The 18,719-nt window shown below is 50.3% G+C and overlaps 3 protein-coding genes across 4 annotated transcripts; 1 reads left to right on the top strand and 2 right to left on the bottom strand.

The window, feature by feature from the left end:
- Positions 1-280: 280 nt before the first annotated feature.
- On the bottom strand, positions 281-5,985 carry LOC147166670 (uncharacterized). Its single transcript, XM_086088642.1, has 5 exons — positions 5,492-5,985; positions 3,087-3,183; positions 2,876-3,029; positions 1,456-1,603; positions 281-1,388 (listed from the first exon to the last, which is right to left on the bottom strand). Exons 1-4 carry the CDS (start codon positions 5,840-5,842, stop codon positions 1,456-1,458), a joined length of 750 nt encoding a protein of 249 aa, XP_085944768.1. The 5' UTR covers positions 5,843-5,985; the 3' UTR covers positions 281-1,388.
- A 2,577-nt stretch (positions 5,986-8,562) lies between these two features.
- Positions 8,563-15,616, bottom strand: LOC147166669 (calcium/calmodulin-dependent protein kinase type IV). Of its 2 annotated transcripts, XM_086088641.1 has the most exons (11): positions 15,079-15,616; positions 14,399-14,477; positions 14,255-14,317; positions 14,097-14,179; positions 13,955-14,027; positions 11,798-11,888; positions 11,636-11,710; positions 10,717-10,792; positions 10,480-10,606; positions 10,088-10,240; positions 8,563-9,731 (listed from the first exon to the last, which is right to left on the bottom strand). In XM_086088641.1, exons 1-11 carry the CDS (start codon positions 15,189-15,191, stop codon positions 9,288-9,290), a joined length of 1,377 nt encoding a protein of 458 aa, XP_085944767.1. In that variant the 5' UTR covers positions 15,192-15,616; the 3' UTR covers positions 8,563-9,287. The 2 variants fall into 2 exon arrangements, with proteins under 2 accessions (XP_085944767.1, XP_085944766.1); XM_086088640.1 differs by having other exon boundaries at positions 14,255-14,477.
- fam174c (family with sequence similarity 174 member C) lies at positions 8,695-17,350 on the top strand. Its single transcript, XM_086088644.1, has 5 exons — positions 8,695-8,973; positions 11,300-11,382; positions 15,810-16,306; positions 16,395-16,529; positions 16,906-17,350. Exons 3-5 carry the CDS (start codon positions 16,020-16,022, stop codon positions 16,907-16,909), a joined length of 426 nt encoding a protein of 141 aa, XP_085944770.1. The 5' UTR covers positions 8,695-8,973; positions 11,300-11,382; positions 15,810-16,019; the 3' UTR covers positions 16,910-17,350.
- Positions 17,351-18,719: the final 1,369 nt, after the last annotated feature.

Below are 18,719 nucleotides of genomic sequence, written 5' to 3'. Positions count from 1 at the left end.
GTATTGATTAACAACGATTGTGAGAAGTGTTTCATGTTGCCGAGAGCTTGTTGACCTTCAAACTGTCCAAATCCTGAAAATGTTCAGCCTGTCCACGTCAACCTCCAGCGGCGATCGAAAGACGACTTTGGAAAACAATCAGCAACATTTGCTGACAGCGCAAACCAGGAAGTCATCCTCGCCAATCAATGAATTCTTGATGAATCACGTATTGAAACAATTGTCAGCCGTGCTCGGTGTGCTGTGTTGGCCACGCCCCTTTGAGGAGGAGACGAAAAGGTGGCAGAGAAGCATCATCTTTATTTTCATGACGGTGGCACAATATGTCATTCAGCAGCCCCAGTGCATGATGGGAGAGCAAAACATTGACAGACGATGACAGTCCTCAAGATAGAAAGAAAAAGGCACACTTTTAGTCGCACGAGTTAGTGTTTTGTAATACTCAACGCGGCCACTAGAGGCCGCGCATGACGCCTCGTGGCCATTTGGTGGCAAAGCGTCGACATGGGATCAACTTTGAGTGTCGCGTGTCGAGTCAATCTTCAGGTCTCAAGTTGTCATTTGGAGTCAATTCGTCAGCGCAAACATCAGATCGGCAATTTAGCGGGCAAATCATCCAACCTGGATGCAAGTCAAAGCAAAACAAACAAACAAAAAAACGGAGGTACGTGGAAAAAAACTCACAAGCGGGCTCATTCGTATCTCAAGCCGGCAGTGGCCCGGCAACACGATCTTGATATTTAGGTGGCACGCCGCACGCCACACCTGTTTTGGAAAATAAGTCTTTGCTGTGTTTTGCTCCAATGTGCAAAATCGCTTGCTTTGGAAACGGGCGGAGTTGTTTTTTGTTGTTTTTTGTTGTTTCTTGGCAGCTGCATGCAGTGGCCTTCACGCTCCACAAACTCAACACAACAAAGAAATGCGGGAAAGGAAACTTGCACAAAAGCAAAACGCCAAACACTTCCTTTTTGATTTTCAAACGCTTGTAGCAAACAATGGACAAAAAGTCCAACTTTAAGCACGAGCTAAATAAGAAGGTCCAAGCAACATTTGGATTTTCACATTTGGATAGCAAACGGAGCAAATGAACAACAAGTCACGTCAAGCCGTTAAAAGTCCAAGTCCAAGTCCAAGTAGTCTCGAGTGCGTCAAGTTTTTTGTCAAGTCATTCATAGGGGACACGGGTCTGGTCGCCACGCCCCCCCCAGGCTCCATCTGACGGGCGAGGTCGCCTTTTGCTTAATAAGTGGCGACCTCTGGTGGCAGCAGTCTGTCTGCAGCTTTTCAAACGTGTGAGTGCGTGTAAGTGCGTGCGCGTGTCCTTTTTGTGCAGCAGTCGTGTCGTCCCTCCAAGCTCCGCCCCTTCTCGGACCGCAGTGCTCGGCGTCCTGCACACACAGGGCACTTATTAGGGACAGGTCACAGGTCAGTCGGCGCGCGCGTGACGTCACTCACTCAGCTGACGAGCAGGCGGCCGCACAACGTCAGCGCCACCATGGCGGGCGCCGCCGACAGTTTCCCGGACCCGGACCCGGCCGGCGTCGGGTTCTGGTGCGTCTGCGGAGGGGGCGGGGCTTCCGACGCCGCCTCTTGACACTTCACGCTGCGCCAGAGCGGACACAAAATCACACATAAAAAACGAAGACACGCACAAGACACAAACACACAAAAGCACGCGAATACACGCAGATACAAACAAGCACACACACACAAGTAGAAATCAACATGGACGCTCACACGGGTTTTTTGGCTTGAAATGTTGAGGTGCAAAAAGTTGTGGAATGTTCCGTGACGCCCTCCGGTTCGCTCTTTACAAGTTCGCGGCCCGCCGTGTTGTTGTGACGTTTCTACGGCAACATGTCCCGCGTGCAATGCTGGTGTTGGCCAGCAGAGGACGCCGTGCGCGCATGGTAGCCTTCCGCAGTCACTCCCAAAAAATACAGCGCTGGAGCTCGCCATCCCAAAAAGAATATATCTATTTTTTAAGTAGATAGCGTTGCTTACCAAAAAAAAAAAAGTCAGTGCAACTTGCAGACATACTTAAAAAAAACGCCTTTGTAGGAATTGGGAAGGTTGATTGCTTGTGAACGCAGTTTGTAGTTCACGGTTTGTCATTCCTGACAAATGATGACGAGTTGGGCAACGTCACGAGATTGTCATCAAAATGGCGCGTGTGGTTGAGACTCTTGAAAATGGATTCCATGCAAATTGAGTTTGGGGAAAGTTGTCTTTCTTTTTTTCCCTTTTTATTTTTATTTTTTATTTTTAGAAAATCCTGTCCAAATTGTAATCCGCTTGATTATTTCTCAACACATCTCCATGGATCCTTCGGTTTGGTCTGCCGCTCGGGGAAGCCCTTCTCCCATTGGTTGACAAGTTTTGACTTTAATAAGCACCGTTTATTTAGCTGGCCCACATGACGTCAAAGGCAGCAATTGTGACCTTTGATGCCTTTTAATGACCTCCAGTAAAAGCGCAAGCGGAATGTTTTCGGCTTGACATCCGCTTATGAAGGATGTTTGAAAGTGTGGAATTCAAACATCACGTGACACGTCTCGCCAGTTTACGTTTGAACGTCGCGACTGTCGGCCCGGTCTGAAGAGACCGTTCACTTTTTGCCGCGCTGTTGTTTCCGTAGCGATGTGGAGGCACTTTTTACAAGTCACAATTTTGCTATCGGGAGGGGACTCACATTAGCATGAGCAATGCTAACACTTACGCTAACTCAAACTGACACCCTTCACCTTTTAAGGGATAGCATGCTGCGCTAGCGTGCTAAGATAGCGGAGCTTATTGGTTGAGTTTGGATGACGTATCGCGGGTGTCATCTCCGTTAGCTAAAATAATGGCGGCGAGGTGACGCATGCTAACTCACAGCTGTTTCTGCAGAAACTCCCGGGTCGCCTCGCAGGCGAGCGTCTGCGTCTGCGCGGCGGCGCCGTGGTTGTCGGCGGCCGCCTTCAGGCTAGAGCAGGCCGCCACAAGATGGCCGCTCTGAGTCATGTTGTGCTGCAGCGCCTCGGCGTGATCTAGATGCAAACAACGCCGTTACCGTGGCTACGAGCCGACGCCGTCGGCCATCTTACCTTCTTGACGCTGCAGCTGTTTGGTCAAGTTGAGCTGCGCCTGCTGCTGAAGCTCCGCCTCCTCCTGCAGCACACTGATGTTGGCCATTAGGACCGCCTGCGCACACAATAGTTTGGAACGTGCTCGCATTAGCATGTTAGCATTGAGCAAAAGTCGAATGCAAACAGTCGCCGCTCGCGACTTTCATTAACGTCTGACGTTCCGGAGAAACGTTTCCGACCAGCGCGCGACAAGTGGCATCCATCGCGTGCAAATCAACGCGAGGCATCTTTTTACAGCATTTACTCGACTTTTTCCTTTTTCTTTTTTTTTGCTAACGTGAGCTGGCGGCAGTTGATGGATTGATAAATCCGTTTTAAAGACGTGGTCCAAAAACATGTGCCGCTGAACTTCAACTATGACGCAATCAGAAGGTTGAAAATGCAGGTGGTTCCAATCCTGCCACTCAAAAACATCAAATGTGGAATCCTGATCTTCTTGATCTTATCTGAAAGGGAAAACAAACTCAAGGGATTAAGATCCATTTTTTGACAGACCGGGCCCTGGATCGTGTGCGCGTGCGTGCGTGCGTGTGTGCGCGCTTCTTCCTAATCTGGCTGTGGTCTAAAATGGTTGCTTGTCGTGAAGTTCAGTTGCGTTGTGTTTGGTTCAGTGGCATTCTTTTGGGTTGTCTTGTGATCGAGTCCGGGCTGGCGTTAAGTAAAAGCAGCTGGTGACTTGGACGGAACCGTTTCCATTTTTAGAAGCTGCTGGCAGCCCGTAACCGTGACAACGGGATCTTATCAAGCAACAACAACATGAAGACGTCAGCCAATCACGTGCTCCTCTGGCGCTAACGCTAGCTTAGCACAAGCGCAGCAAGTGCCAAGGCAAAGCTCGCTGATGCTTTCTTTGCCAGCAACACGGCCGCTACTGGAAAAGGAAGGAAAGGGAGTCGCAGCAGGAAGGGGGGAGGTGGGTGGGGCGGGGGGGCTGGGGGGGGGGGGGGGGTGAGTCACAGTGGGTGCGTGTGTGTGGCACAAACAGTCACTTCTTCCAAGCAACATGTTGAAGGCTGGAAAAGTCGTGTCGCTCTTTAGTTTACTCACTCTACTTGAGGAGGGGGGGGCGGCGGGGGGGGGGGGCACCTTGGACCTCCACGGGATGTTAAAGTGGCAACAGTATGTCTACTAAATTGAGGCTTTCTGTAAAGTCGCTTTCCAGTAGATTAAAAAAAGCAAACGTGCGACGATGACGAGCCATATTGAAGTGGTTTTTTTTTCAAAGTTGTTGTCGTCCCTCGCAGAATTTCACGTGGCAACAAGCGTGTGACGTCACGTGCGTGCGTGACGTGCGTGAGGTTTTCCGCCCGCTTCCGTCTGACCGGACCGAACGTTTCCGAAGAGGCGGGAATGTTGCCTGGGATTTCCTAATTTGGGACTTTTCCACACTTTTACATGGAAAACATTTGTCATGTGCTCATTTGTTGTTGGTTGCGTTTGGAGGTCAAACGTGAACGGGCTCCATTTTGCAAGAAAACGTCAACATTGGACACCAACGGAAAATGTGAAGCGCCGACCAGACTTCACCCCCCCCCCCCCCCCCCCCGCACACACACACACCTGTCACTAATTGTGACCCGGTGTCACGTTTGTGACCTTGTTCCTTTCTGCGCTTTCGCATCTCCTTTTCCTGTGAGACAAAAGGCGATGTTCGTGTGGCAGAAGATACAAAAGTGCCCCCTGCTGTGTTGCACGATTTGTTCGATCTTTTCCAAAAAGGGGCGGGCTTGAGCGAGACATTCCAGAATATCACCTCAAAACGCTGGAAGGGCGGAATGGGGGCTCGGCAGATTTCCTGACCGCTGAAGCCCCCCGCAGCCCCCCGCAGCCCCCCGCAGCCCCCCGCAGCCCCCTTTTGGCGCCATCCCTGCTCTTCACTTTCTCTCCGCGGCAGAGCAGAGAAAGAAAGCGTTAAGATCACACGCGCGCGCACACGCACACGCCGGCAGGGGTGTGAGCAATGAGGAATTGGAATTTTGAGCATTTCTTGTTGTTTCTTGTCTTTTGCAAATGGCGCCAGGTTAACGTGGCTTCATGTTCGAAAAGTGCCACCAAGTGTCACACGCACGACAATGCAAGATGGGCAAGAATTCCCGAGAGAAGAAGATTTCATGACCGCTAACTGATTTGATTTGTTTTCACAAGTTGAAGTAATTGCACGTGAATTTTCTGACATTTTGTCGTCTCACATTTGTTGCTCTTTTAATTCCCGTCTGATAAACAACGGGTCGCCTTTCGTGTACAATTTCCGAACCTCCCCCCTGGAGAGCGCCGACACGCGCGCGCAAGCACGAGGATCCCGATCCAACTTGTTCTTGACAGCCGAGTCCAGCATGCGTGTAAATGTTGCTTTTTGCTCGTACCTCGCGCGCTTGGCAGGCGTCCAGGGTCCGATTGGCGAGCCGCAGCCGCTGGCCGAGCGTCTCGAGCGCGGCCTCGTGACGCTCGAGACGCTCGCGCGCGCGCGCCATCTGCCGCTCCAGCTCGTCCTTGTCCTGCGCCCACAGCGCCTCGGCGCCCAGGATCTTCTCCCGGCTGTCCCGCAGGTCCTGGCGGCAGCTGGCCGAGCTCTTCAGGTCCGGGGACGTGGACCACACCACGATGACCACCAGGGAGATGACGGACCACAAGGCCAGCACCAGCAGCGCCGCTTTGGTGCCGCTGCCCATCTTGCCGGATTTGGACGTCGCCGCCTCCGCCGCCGCCGCCGTCATGATTCACGTACGCAGGTTCGAGATGGCGACGAGCTGAGCTCAGGCTCGATATCGTCGGCTCGCCTCTCCTTCCCGAATCCTCCCTCCTCTCGGACCGCACCCTTCCTCCTCCACCTTCTTCCTTTGCCCGCCTCCTTCCCGTCCGCGCTTGCGCCCGCAGCACACGTGGAAAACTTTGCGCGCGCACGTGCACGCATGGGGGAGAAACCCCCTCAAGCCCTCCACGAATCACGAGTCGGCGCACCTGGCGGCATGTTGACATCCGGTCCAAGTCGACTCGTCTCCTGAAATGAGAAGGCTGCAAAGCAGGCAACTCTTCGATGCACGAACCTGCCAACTTCTGCTATTTGGCGCTTCACGATTTAGGCGGAAATTCCAACATCGACCACTAGATGGCGACACCCTATTTCGTATTCATCTCAGCTCCGTTTTTTTTTTTATTAAACGTCAACTTCAACTTCTCGTCCATCCTGCTTTTTATACGTTGAAGCGCGGCTGCTCGCAATTTGTTCAACGTTTGCATCAATGTGGTCAGTTGTTGTAAAATAATCTTTCATTTCCGACTTGATTTCAAATTGTTGTGCAGTAAAACGTTGTCCTCGCGTGACTGCGATGAACAACGTCGGAATCTTGAACGGCTCCTCAAGCGCCGTAAACGCCGACGGACGGACGCAATCTGTGCAATCCAAAAAAACGCGTGCCAACTCAAGCGCGTGCGATACAAATCACGTGTAATTCAACGTTATTTCCCACCTGCACATATCGAGATGCTTTATTGTGTGCTATTTGATTATTCTATTTCATTTTGGCATTTGTATCTCTTTAGCTTTTTTCTTATTGCACTGACAATTTCGTTGTGAAATGACAATCAAGGCATTTCTTCTCCTCATGAAGTCCAAATAATGCTGATGATTATTTTGTGTCCAGATTGGCCGCAGGGTGGACGTCACATGACTTTGGCACTTGACACTCCTGCACAGAATTTCCACACGAATGTCACAAGTGGCGCTCGTGAGCGACAAATTAGGACGTCGCTGTTGGAAGTTTGACGAAACAGCGCCAAGCAGCCGCCGTGTTTCGACGTTTGGATTTTTCCTTTTGACTGCGGGTTACGATGGAGGCAATTTTCACATGTTGCACGTGTCACGCAATTCAAACATTTGGACGTCCCGCTTGTGGGACGAGCGGCTGCATTTTGTAACAATAATCATAATAAGGCTTTATAGAGCGCTTTTCCAGACACGCTTTACAACGGATACGTCATTTGTGCGCTCACACATTCACGCTGCGATGGCGGAAGGAAGCGTGGCTGCCAGTGTGCGCCTACGGCCCCTCCCGCCACCACCAAACATTGCCACCTTCCATGCACCAGCACCGGAGGCAATGTGTGCCAAGTGCCTTGCCCAAGGGCACGACGACGCATGACTCGGGGAGAGCGGGGATCCAACAGCCGCCGCAAAAAGGTCAAAGAAAATTCTGCACGTTTCGACACCAAATCCATTCCAGTGGCTTGCGAATTGCGCATCACACATTTTGCAATGATGGTGCGTGTATTTGGGTCAGTAGCTCCTTGTGTGTGTGTGTGTGTGTGTGTGTGTGTGTGTGTGTGTGTGTGTGTGTGTGTGTGCGTGCGTGTGTGTGTGTGTGTGTGTGTGTGTGTGGGTGTGTGTGAAGCAGCTGACCTGCGCAGGGAGTGCAAATATTTGGCAGCAGCTCGACGTTCCTGCCTTGAAGGCAGCAAAGGAAAAATGAAGAAAGCTTCTTTTTTTGTGCTTTCCAAACGACGACGACTTTTTCCGGAGTGTTTCATGTTGCGTGTGCTGCTGTTGCCATGGCGACGAAGCCACACTGTTACTTTCTTGTGGATTTCACATGCGAGTTTTGTGGTGAAGGCTTAAAAAAGGGGCAGGTTCCAAAGAAATGTTTGAAAAGCCAAAGAAGAAGCAAGACAGCGTATTGAAGCCGCCGATGACCGATGATTGAGGACGGCACCCCGTCCCTGTCATCAAAGGTCAAGGGTGAGCCCTGGGTGGGTTGGGAGTGTCGCTGATGCGACTCTGGCGCCACCTGGCAGGCCGCAAGGCATCATTGCATCTTCACCTCCACTCACATTGTTGATCATCAGTCACCAATCATTATTGATGATCATTCTATGATTGTTCAGTGAGCGTTATATGTGGACGCCCTCTACTGGACTGTAAGAGAATGACGTCATCACGCAAGCATTTTCAAGGTGTCTTATTAGCATATGAACATAAAAAATGATATGTTATAGTAATCATTTTGTCCATCCATTTTCCAAACCGCCAGAGTCGTGGGCATGCTGGAGCCTATCCCAGCTTTGTTTAATATTAAAATCAAGATGAATAAACACAATTGTTCATTGATTTTCAAAACTTTAAAGTTAAAGGTGAGCCTTGGTATTGAAAAAAAATACAAAGTTAAAGAATATAATAAATGAATAAAAAGCTCAAATCAATAAGAAACAAACAATCCATTTGACTCATCTCCAATAAACGTCCATGGATTTGGATGTTTTTCTCTTTAAAGTTTGTGTTGTTGGTGACTTGAGCTGAGCGGGAGGCCGGCCGGCGCCCTCTGCTGGTTGGTTTTGTTGAAACGCTTTCAGAAGGAATAAGATGGTCGTTCGCACTAAACGCGGCCAAACTACAAACATGGCCGCCCAGTGTCACGCATACAAAGACATGACAAGTCAACAATTGGAATGAAGAAACTTTACTGAGGTCTGATGATGTCACTTCCTGTCTGCATCATGTGACCACATGACAAACACAAGAACACTATTTACATCGCCCACCCAAACGCAAACGGTCCGACGTCCTCGTCGTCTTCTCAATGTTAGCATAGCTTAGCATCATGCATAGGCTGTTAAGCTAAGCTAAGACAATAACAAAGGTGGAACAGGAAGTGACACGCACAAACTTCCTCTGCGGGAAACCTCTTATTGGTTTTATTTTAAAGTGTCGACACCAAAGCGGCATTGCTTATATGCGGACTTCCTGTTTACGTCTTGCTGAAGCGTTCCTGTTACCTTCCAACAACCAGGAAGTCTTGCCAGAAGTGGACCAGACATGGATGCTAAGCTAAGCTAACACGCGTGTCTTTTCAAGGTGAGGTAAACAAACAAACAAACTTGAGCATAAAAGGTAGTCGTTGTGAACGTGCTAACTGCTAATGCTAATACGCTAGCCATCCAAACAAGAAATCAAAGAATCTTTCAAGCAGAAAAGAAATCTTAAATATAAAAAAAGTCACCTTAGCTTAACTTGAAAAAACAGCTAGTGTAAACAGATTGACAACATTTCAGACGTTAGCATATTAGCTAGCATGCTAGCCGCAGTTTTCATGCACTTGTCAGTAAAAGTCCATTCGTAATCGTTTGTCAACGTCATCCCGTTAGCACGTTAGCGTCTCTGGAAAGAGCTCACTGGCCGTGGGCGGTCTTAGCGGCAGGCTCCGCCCCCGCCACAAAGCCGTTGCTGAGAGCGTCGGGGCTCGGGGGCCGATCCCCGGCGGCGGCGGCGGCGGCGGCGGCGGCGGCGTGGCCTAGCGAGCAACTCTTCTTGGGCGGCCTGGGCGGGGCCACCGCGGATCTGGCATGCCGTTGGCCGTCGGCACGCAGCGGCGGCCTGGTCGGGGCGGACGCCGCGTCGGGCTTGCGAGAAGGGACGGGACTACTTTGTTCCCTTTGCTTCCCCGAGGGCGTGGCCTCCTTGTCTTTGGGGGCGGGGTCGGCTGCCTCAGGGGGCGGGTCCTGCTGCATGCTGCTCTGCCGCGACGTCCCCGAGGCGGGAAGCTCGCAGCTGTCGGTGCGGCGGCGAGACGACTCGTGCATCCGACTGGTCGCCACCACCGCCTTCATGGCCGCCTGCCGCGTCACGGTCACATGACGGTCAAAGGAGGTCACGTGACAAATGTCACAATATGGTCACACATGACTCGCGTTGTCGTCAAGAACCGACGCTAAGACATTATCGACGCCAGAGCGTATCAAGACGAGACTGCAAATATCAAAAAAAAGATGACGCCATGTATGGAAAATTGCGAACATTTGTGATATTGAAAATGAAAACAAACGAGGTATTGTCGTGCTTTTGTCATTTTTGAGACAAGACGACCGTCCGGAGAAGTACACGAGACGCGATGTTCATGTCATCCGTGATGTCGTGCGAGCGTCACGCGAGGCCTGCAGGTGACCTCGCGTGACCTTTCGCGCCGGCTCACCTTCAGCTTGCGTCTGGCGTTGAACTCTTGCAACTTCCTGTGCGCCGTGTCCATGTGCGAGAAGCGCGCCGCCTTGCCCAGCACCCACGGGTGCTGCAGGGCCTGGCACACGCTCAGACGCTTGGCCGGGTCCAACACGATCAGCTTGCTCACCTGGCGCACGCACACGCATGTCACTCGCTTCACGCGCGCATGATGTTAGCAGGGGTTTGGCGATGGACGGATGATGATGGATGGATGGACGGACGGATGGCAGACAATCAGATGGATGGACGGACGGACAAATGACCGGATGGACGGATGTGCAAGTGGACAAACTGATGACTGGATGGACGGATGGCTGAATTGATGGCAGACAATCGGACGGACGGACGGATGAAGCGGCCACCGACCAGATCTTTGGCGTTGAGCGAGACGTCGTCCCACCAGGGCGAGACGAACTCGTAGTCGCAGTTGAGGATGCGCGTGTACATGTACTGATCCCCCCGCGCGTCGAAGAAGGGCTCGAACCCGCACAGCCTGCAAGCGGCCCGCAGACGTCAGCGCCGCGTCGCGCTGTGCGTGCGTGCGTGCGTGCGTGCGTGCGTGCGTGCGTGCGTGCGTGCGTGCGTGCGTGCGTGTCAACTCACAGGATGTAGAGGATGACGCCCACCGACCACATGTCCACTTCTGGCCCGTAAGCGTTTCCTCGAAGGATCTCAGGAGCTTGAAAGACAAACAAACGCGCTGCGGTCACGTGACATCGTGACGCCGGTCACGCCACGTCACGATGTCGCGACTGCCGCGATTGAAGATCGATGGATTGGTTTATCGTCCCCGTGGGGAAATTCATTTTCAGCCTAACCCTGTACAGGAAGAAGACAAGAACTTTACATATGGCAGACGCGACAATTTGCATAACACGGGTGCGCATCACGTTTGCGCATGCGTGGGGAAAAAAAGAAGAAGCCGGGCTACCAAACTGAGCGTCATTTGAATGGGCGGAGTTTAAAGTGGTGACCGTCTCCTGTACACCTTAAAGCGTGGGTGTCAAACGCCGGTCCTTTTTGGAGGTTTCCCTCTTCCAACACAGCTGATTCCAATCCGCAGCATGCTTGTCAGGCTCGTGCAGAGCTTGCTGATCATATGAATCAGCTGTGTTGGACAAGGGAAACATTATTCATTCAAAATGCGCCAAGTGCCACGCAAACTAAAGAATCCATCTTCTTTCAGGACTTGATGAGCTTTGAGAAGAAACGTGCGGCGACTTGGAATGACGGCACATCCGGCAACGAAAGTTGAGGGCGACTTTTGAGGTGAGACGGCGCCGCGAGCTGGAATGAGATGAGCCCTTGCAGCTTCGTATATTTGGATCCGATTTGTCTTCCGTCGGAAAAGCGCAAGACGCGATGGGAGTTGCTCGCGACTCGTTTGTTGACGTGAACGCCGATTGCCGACGCCGCCGACGTCCCGCCACTCGTCGACTTGCGCGTCTGCGCGTCTGCATGTTTGCTAAGCGCGCGGCTAGGATGTAGCATGCGCGTGCGTTGGCGTCACGGCGCGACTCACCACAGTATCCCGGCGTGCCGCACACCGTCTTCATGGTCACCTGATCGTCGATGATTTTGGAAAGACCAAAGTCGGCTGAAACGCAACGCACACACAGTTGACGCCGCGCTCGCTTGCGTGTGAGCGTGCGGTTGCCACGGCGACGGCAAAGGCGTCACTCACCAATCTTGAGCGGCGCATCGAGCGACAGGTCGGCGTAGAGCAAATTCTCCGGCTTGAGATCTCGATGCACGACGCCGTTGTCGTGCAGGTACTGGCGCGCGCAAACACATGATGACACACGCACAAACGTGAAACACATTTTGCAAAATCTAACTACATTTTATGTTTATAAAGAGAAATGAAAATGTTGTTTGTCAATGAATTTCATTGGTGGTTATTAAAAAAAAAAAAAAATGATCAAATGAATTAAATTTAAAAAAAAAGTTTTTTTAATGAAGTAAAACAAAAGCATTTCTGGAAAAAAAAAGACAAACTAATGACCTGCTCTAAAAAATGTTTTATGTGAATTTGAAAAAACACGCACACACGCACACGCACACGCACGCGCAGGCGCTCACGCGTTTTGCCGGCATTCAATTGGCACTAACGCAGTTAGCAATGTGAGGCTAATGCTAACCACACAGCCAATCAGAGAAGGACTTTTACGTTGTTGGGATGTGATGCAAGTGAATAGTGCTCGTGCAACACACGCACACGCGGGGCAGGATCTAGGTCATGTACGACGTGCGTGTGTGCGTGTTTTAATCCCGCGTGATGTTAATCTGCTGAGCAGATGGACGTTACGTAAGAAGACTGAATGCGACAAGCAACGAGACAAGAAGAAGGCGCGCACGCTCGCTCGCACGCACGCACGCCCAGCGTGCCGATTATCAGCAAAGAGGATCGATCGGCAATCGAGGCGGCTGGTGCGTTCCTCAAAATTGCTTCCAAAGTAAGAAAATGATTTTGTCATCGCTGTCAACAGGAAGAACGCAAAAGATTTCTCCAATCCTCAAAGATCAGGATTGCAAATGGAACTTTTGCTCATGCAGGGCCGATATCGATTGATTGGTGATCAGTTGTCGGTGTTGTGCCTGAATGAGTTCAATGAATGCACATTTGTGGGCTTGCGTGAACTCATTTTCAAGCAGTTTGCGTGGGAAGTGAACGTTCCCGACATCGATGGACGTCACGGAGACGATTTGCAGTCAAAGGTCAAATATTGGCGGCAATAACCGATCTCTTCTGGGCCGCCATTGCCGATACGCGCCAATAATCGGTCCGTCCGATCATCGCTGCCAAAGCCCACACGTGAGGATGAAAAGCGTGTGCGCCAAACACGCAAAGATCTCAAATATGGCGCGATCAATCGGGATGGAAAAGAAACAGCAACTGAGCACGGGAGCGAGCGGGAAGTCACCGCGTGACCAGCGGCCGCCATCTTTGTGGCATTTGTCACACAAAAAAGAAAAGGTCCAAGACCAAAGTATGGCCGCCCAAAAATGTTTTGCGTGTTTGAAGTGGCGAGCGAACACGTTCGGGGCTCACTGGCGATGTTTTCGACTCGAACCCGACAGACATTTTGCAAGCAACTTATTTGCTTTCATCGGTGAATTGAAAGACTGATTCATATGGTGTGAAAGGGACAGCCCGTGGGCCAGAAGCGGCCCGTCGGGGCTCCCATCCGGCCCGTGGGCAATCCGAGTAATTGTTGTTGCTAATTGTGTCCACTGGAGGGCGCACTGACAACCGCATTGACGACCTTGACTACGTTGACATGCAGGCCATAAAACCCTTTTTGAACGCGAATATTGGCAATATTCGCGTTTCCTAAATAGCCGCAATAACCCAAATATGCTCTTCTTCTTCTTATCTTATTATTCGTCTTATTCCGACCGAGCACAAAAGAGCACGTAAGCGGGAGGAGCTCTTTCCGCCGCGCATGCAAACGTGTGACCTGGATTTTTTCCACAAAACGCAATTCTGACCTTCACGCCAATTTGATTGGCCGCTGCTGCCTGACGTTGGTTCTTATTGGTCAAATATCAGCACACAAATACATATTGCTCAATGCCAATATTCCCAACATTCTGATTGCAAGGTTCTTTTTGAAGCAAGGAAGTCGAAACAGGAAGTTGATACTCCTTGACTTCCTCTTTCTTTTCGTACAGCGGACAACTCGTAAATGTTGATTGTTTCGATTGTCTAGCAATTTTTGGGCGTGCATTTGCCAAAAGGTCCAATTCGTTTTTTTCATCATGAATTCAATTGTACTTCTTATTTTTTGTCCGTTTCGGGACAAGCGAATGCTCGGCGAATGCAAAGACGACGTCTTACCTCCACAGCCTCCAGGATCTGTTTGATGACGTGGGCGGCGTCTCGCTCGCTGTAGTAGCCGCGCTCCACGATCCTGAAAGGTCAACGACACGTCATGTGACACGCGGGGTGACGCGTCAGTTGAAAGGTCACGCGCTCACACCTGTCGAAGAGCTCGCCTCCGGTGACCAGCTCCAGAATGAGAGCGATGTCCGTGTCCGTCTCGAAGATCTCCTTCAGCTGGATCTGAGGAGAGAAACGCAAGTCGTCGCGTCGGACGGCGCGTCGGACGGCGGCGGCGAGAGGAGACGTCGCGCTTACGATGTTGGGATGCGAAAGTCGCAGCAGGACGCCGATCTCCGTGCGGACGATCTTCTTGTCGATCTGCGGCTCGGGAAAACAAAAGGCAAAAGTCACGCTCGTTGGCCGGCGAGGTGATGACATCATCATCGTGAGACCACTGACCGTCTTCTTCAGAACTTTGGCGGCGTACGACTTCTTCTTGTCTTTTTCTTCACAGCGATACACAACAGATGTCGCGCCTCTAAAAACACAACACATCCTGCTCGTGTCTGCACACGCGTGTGCGTTTTCTATGGGTTTGTCTGTGTGCGTGTGCATTTATGTATAGCTGTGTGTGTGTGTGTGTGTGTGTGTGCGCCAGATGGAGGAAACAGATCATGTCCATGCAGGCCTGCCTGGTTTCCATGGCAACAGCACACCTGCTAACAGGCTAGTGACAGCGTGCTAACACATTAGTGAGTTTGTCGCTGGCTGACGTCACACTTGTTTTGTGTCATCAAAAGCCCCCCAAAAAGGAAAAGAGTTGACTACATTACCCATGATGCCCAGCTGCCTCATCCAGGTGCGCCTGGCTATGTCGTCATGGCAACAATCCATGTTTGTTGATCTCAACTTAAACTATCATTAATCAACGCGTGCGTCAATAATAACAATAATAATGATGCTAATGAAACGTATTTAGAAATTAGCATTCGCTTGTTGTGTTCGTGCTCTGACGGGAATTCGGTGTCGGTCGTCCTCGTAAATTAAACCCCCCCCCCCCCCCCCCCCGGCGGCCATTCAAAACATCGTGAATTTTCTGCCGTGCGAGTGCATGCGTGCGCGCGTCCGTCCGGACCAACCTGCCCAATTCGGAGCCGAGCGTGTAGAACTCCTCCACCGTCCCGTCCCTGCGCGAGCCGTCCACCCAGAAGTCCGCCGGCACCGCCTCCGAACCGGGCCGGGACGTCGGCATCTTGACGCTGCGTCTGGTTCCGATCACGCGCGCGCCCTCCCGAGTCCAGATGGAGCAGAACCGGATTACAGGAGTGGGGTGGGGGGGTATGTCTTTTAATCCCGCCTCCCGCTCCGTTTAAAACCCAAAACCCACAAGCCACACGGACCGTTTCTCCTTTTTTGTTTGTTTACTCCAAACCGATACCTGAACCCGGAACCCGCTCAGCATCCATCGGGCCTACAAGTGCACGAACGCTGGTTCCGTCTTGGCCATGATCGCCCCCGTCTTGGAGCAGCCTCTGGACCAAGTCCGACCAGGTCCCCGTTTTAGATTGGGGATATCGGAAACAAGCGTCGATGGTCCAAATGGTTCTGATGGCTTGTGACGTGCTGTAATGTGTTGTGATCTGCGGCGGCGGCTGTAATCTCTTGGCCCCGCCCCGGACAGCACTTGGGCCAATCGCAGCCTCACCATTGGACGCTCGAGCTGTCACTCACACGCCGCATCTTCATGACGCCATTTCGTCGCATACAGACACCTCACCTGAAGTTTTTATTTGATTCTGCACAACAAATGACTCTTTAAAAAAATAATAATAACAATGTTTTCATGCTCTATTCAAATTCCTAATTCAAGAATGATTTGGTGACGAGTCGCTGTGCTGCCGCGAGTGGCCACCTGGGGGCGCGCAGTTGAAATGCAGCCGACGTAAGGACGTGATGTCGTCACGTACGGCGTCACTTCATTTCCTGGTCGGCGTGTACTTTGTCAACAAAGCAGACAGCGGAGGCGAGTTCGGAAGAAGGCGCCTGCAACTTCTTCTTACACGACTTTGATTTGCTTTCAATGGCGGCGGCCGCGCGCTCGGCGCTTGTTGGTCCCCTGGTGCCTTTTCTTCTTCCCGTCTGCCGGACGCTCGCGGTTCTGGCGGCGGCGGCACCGCCACCGCCACCGCCGCCGCAAACCACCGCCGAAAGTTCGAGCAACAATAGCAGCGCAGCCGGAAGTGCGGGAAGAGAAGGGAAGACTCTGAGCGGCTTCAACGTGGACTCGTCGATGGTGCAGCGAGCCTTCTACGTGCTCGTCGCCATCACCGCCGTCGGGCTTCTTTACTTCCTCATCAGGGCCGTGCGGTGAGCGCTGTGACGTCATCCCCCTGGCGACTAGCAACGCCGAATGTTCACGGAAGACTCGTGTGTGTGTGCGTGCGTGCGTGCGTAGGGTGAAGAAGGCGCCCCTGAGGAAAAAGTACGGCCTGCTGGCTCACTCGGAGGACTCGATGGAGTTGACGGCGGCGGCGGCGGCGAGCGACGAAGATGACGACAACACTCTGTATGAAGCGCGAGCCCTCCGCAGGTCAGAGGTCACACCGTGACAGGCCCACGCCGCATGACCTTTGACCCCAAAGCATCCACGCGTGCAGATGATGTTGTATTACACAACAACAATTCACAAACTCTTGATGGGAGATAACATTTGTGTTCCAAGCACAAAAAGAAAAGAAAAAAAACAGCAAGGCAGTTTCATATTTCCACAAGCCAATTACATTCAGTCTTTCAAAATATAAGTCATTTGAGATCACATAGCGTCTGAAGTCCTTCAAGGACTCACAAGGAAGTAAAAAGTGACTGCAATTCAATTTGAAAGAAAACAAGGGATGGTTTTCTATTTTCCCATTTACATTTGTTAATGTGCTATTTTATTTACCCATAATTATTATTCATGTGTGCAGATGAGTCGGCGGGAAAGACGATTGACAGCCAGCGACCGATCACCTCAGCAGGCAAGACCAAAGAAGACTTTTTGTTTGTTTTTTATTTTCCTCCAGTAAATTTTTGTTGATTTATTTTTTGACATTTGTTTGACTTTTAAATTAATTTTTGTTTTTGTTTTTTTAAATATTTGATTAGACACATAAATGTTTAAATTATTTTTTTGCTGGTGGATCTAGCTGACTGTCAGCACTTGTGAATGGTCCCAGCACGTTTGGTCTTCCTGGTGCTGAGCATCAGGAACTATTTGTGGACTATTTGTTTAATTTTGGGGGATCGACTGGGTGTGGGGATCACGATGGTGGGTGTAATGCTGATGTTTGGCCAGCAGGTGTCAAAAGGACCAAAACATCATTTTTTTTCTCCCTGAATTCAAATTAAAATGGTGACTTTTGTATTATCGAACCTTATTTTGTGTGCACCATTGTTTGCATGTTGATCAACAGATAACATGTTTATCAACATGTCATTTGGGGGTTTTGCCTCGCCAACAGTTTCAGCTGTCAACAGTTGCCGCCTCCTGACGTGTCACGTGAGGCCCCCTCGCGTGATCACACATGATGCCAAGAGCAGTAGAATGTCTGAACAAGTCCTCCCCGATCATGTGTATTGATAGTGAATGTCCACTGCAAACAAATGAACTCACCACCCCCACTGGAGACTAATAATTACTTTTCTACTGTGAGTACTGACAAAAGATCTGCATCTGATAGTCCCGTTGACGTTCGCAGCCCAAATTCAGTATTTAGGTGTGCGAGCAGAAAGGAATGACACATCTCCACCATCTTTTCTCAGATAATATGTTTATATCATATGCAAACTTGCTCCAAAAATACAAAATAAAAAACGGATTTTTTTTTTTACATTATCTGCAAGTAAAAAATATAAAGAAACTAATTCCGCCTGTTTTAGCTAAAGATTTTACAAAGCTTTCTCTGACAACAAAAAAAACTCAAAAATATGTAGGTTAACTTTCGTACACAGATCAAATGTATTTCGAAAACATCTCGAAATGGAAGACAGACCTGTCGATAGCTCCGGAATCTGATTTTTGGATTCAAGTTAGTGAAAACATATTTAAAATGTCAAAACACACACACATTTACAACTTATCCAATATAAAAGTATTCATAGAACACGATGAAGAAAATGGGACTCTCAGACTCCGACATTTGTCTCCAGTGTTCACAAAACACTGGAGACACTTCATTTCATGCTTTATGGTTATGCACTCCGGTTATGTATTTCTGGACTAAAGTCTTAGAAGACCTTTCGGCTATCTTGGACTGTAGGATACCTTTATCTCCAAACTTGTGTTTGCTTGGTGACCTCACAACAACTGATTTACCACGTAAACGATCTCAATCTATCCTGACCTGAATCAAATGCGAAAGCCAAACTATCACCGATCTTTGTCACAATAAAACGTGAAACTAAACTTAGCACATTGAATCACGATGATATTGAACTATTTTTCCTGGTGTGGCACTAACAATTTGTTTCCTTAGTATTCTATTAGGTCATAGGTCGAAACGAAAGTTACGACTGTAACTGCGTTTCTAGTTCGTCCCTCCCGACCGCCAGATGGCGGTGCTTCAAGCACTGAATGTTTCCTTCACGCATGCGCAGGAAGACGAAATAGAACTCCATGTCCACAGTCTTGCATGTTTAATTCAACCAGTGTGCCGTGAGAGCTCTTAAGGTGTGCCGCGGGAAATGATCAAGCCCCCCCAAAATCATTTGGTAACAAATAATATATCTGCTTATCTGATGT

Source organism: Leptonotus elevatus, chromosome 11, assembly GCF_054856555.1.
Source record: "Leptonotus elevatus isolate MCC_2025b chromosome 11, RoL_Lele_1.0, whole genome shotgun sequence".
Classification (NCBI taxonomy): domain Eukaryota; kingdom Metazoa; phylum Chordata; class Actinopteri; order Syngnathiformes; family Syngnathidae; genus Leptonotus; species Leptonotus elevatus.
The sequence above is the reverse complement of the archived record's forward strand: the minus strand, read 5'-3'. Positions and strand labels throughout refer to the sequence as shown.

Coding starts and splice junctions, on each gene's coding strand:
- LOC147166670 (XM_086088642.1), bottom strand. CDS start 5,842: ATGACGGCGGCGGCGGCGGAGGCGGCGACGTCCAAATCCGGCAAGATG. Junction 3,030..3,086: donor ACAGCTGCAGCGTCAAGAAG/GTAAGATGGCCG, acceptor GTTTGCATCTAG/ATCACGCCGAGGCGCTGCAG. Junction 1,604..2,875: donor GAGTTTCTGCAGAAACAGCT/GTGAGTTAGCAT, acceptor GCTCTGGCGCAG/CGTGAAGTGTCAAGAGGCGG.
- LOC147166669 (XM_086088640.1), bottom strand. CDS start 15,191: ATGCCGACGTCCCGGCCCGGTTCGGAGGCGGTGCCGGCGGACTTCTGG. Junction 11,711..11,797: donor CGATGCGCCGCTCAAGATTG/GTGAGTGACGCC, acceptor GTTGCGTTTCAG/CCGACTTTGGTCTTTCCAAA. Junction 10,793..11,635: donor CGGCACGCCGGGATACTGTG/GTGAGTCGCGCC, acceptor TTGTCTTTCAAG/CTCCTGAGATCCTTCGAGGA.
- fam174c (XM_086088644.1), top strand. CDS start 16,020: ATGGCGGCGGCCGCGCGCTCGGCGCTTGTTGGTCCCCTGGTGCCTTTT. Junction 16,307..16,394: donor TTCCTCATCAGGGCCGTGCG/GTGAGCGCTGTG, acceptor GTGCGTGCGTAG/GGTGAAGAAGGCGCCCCTGA.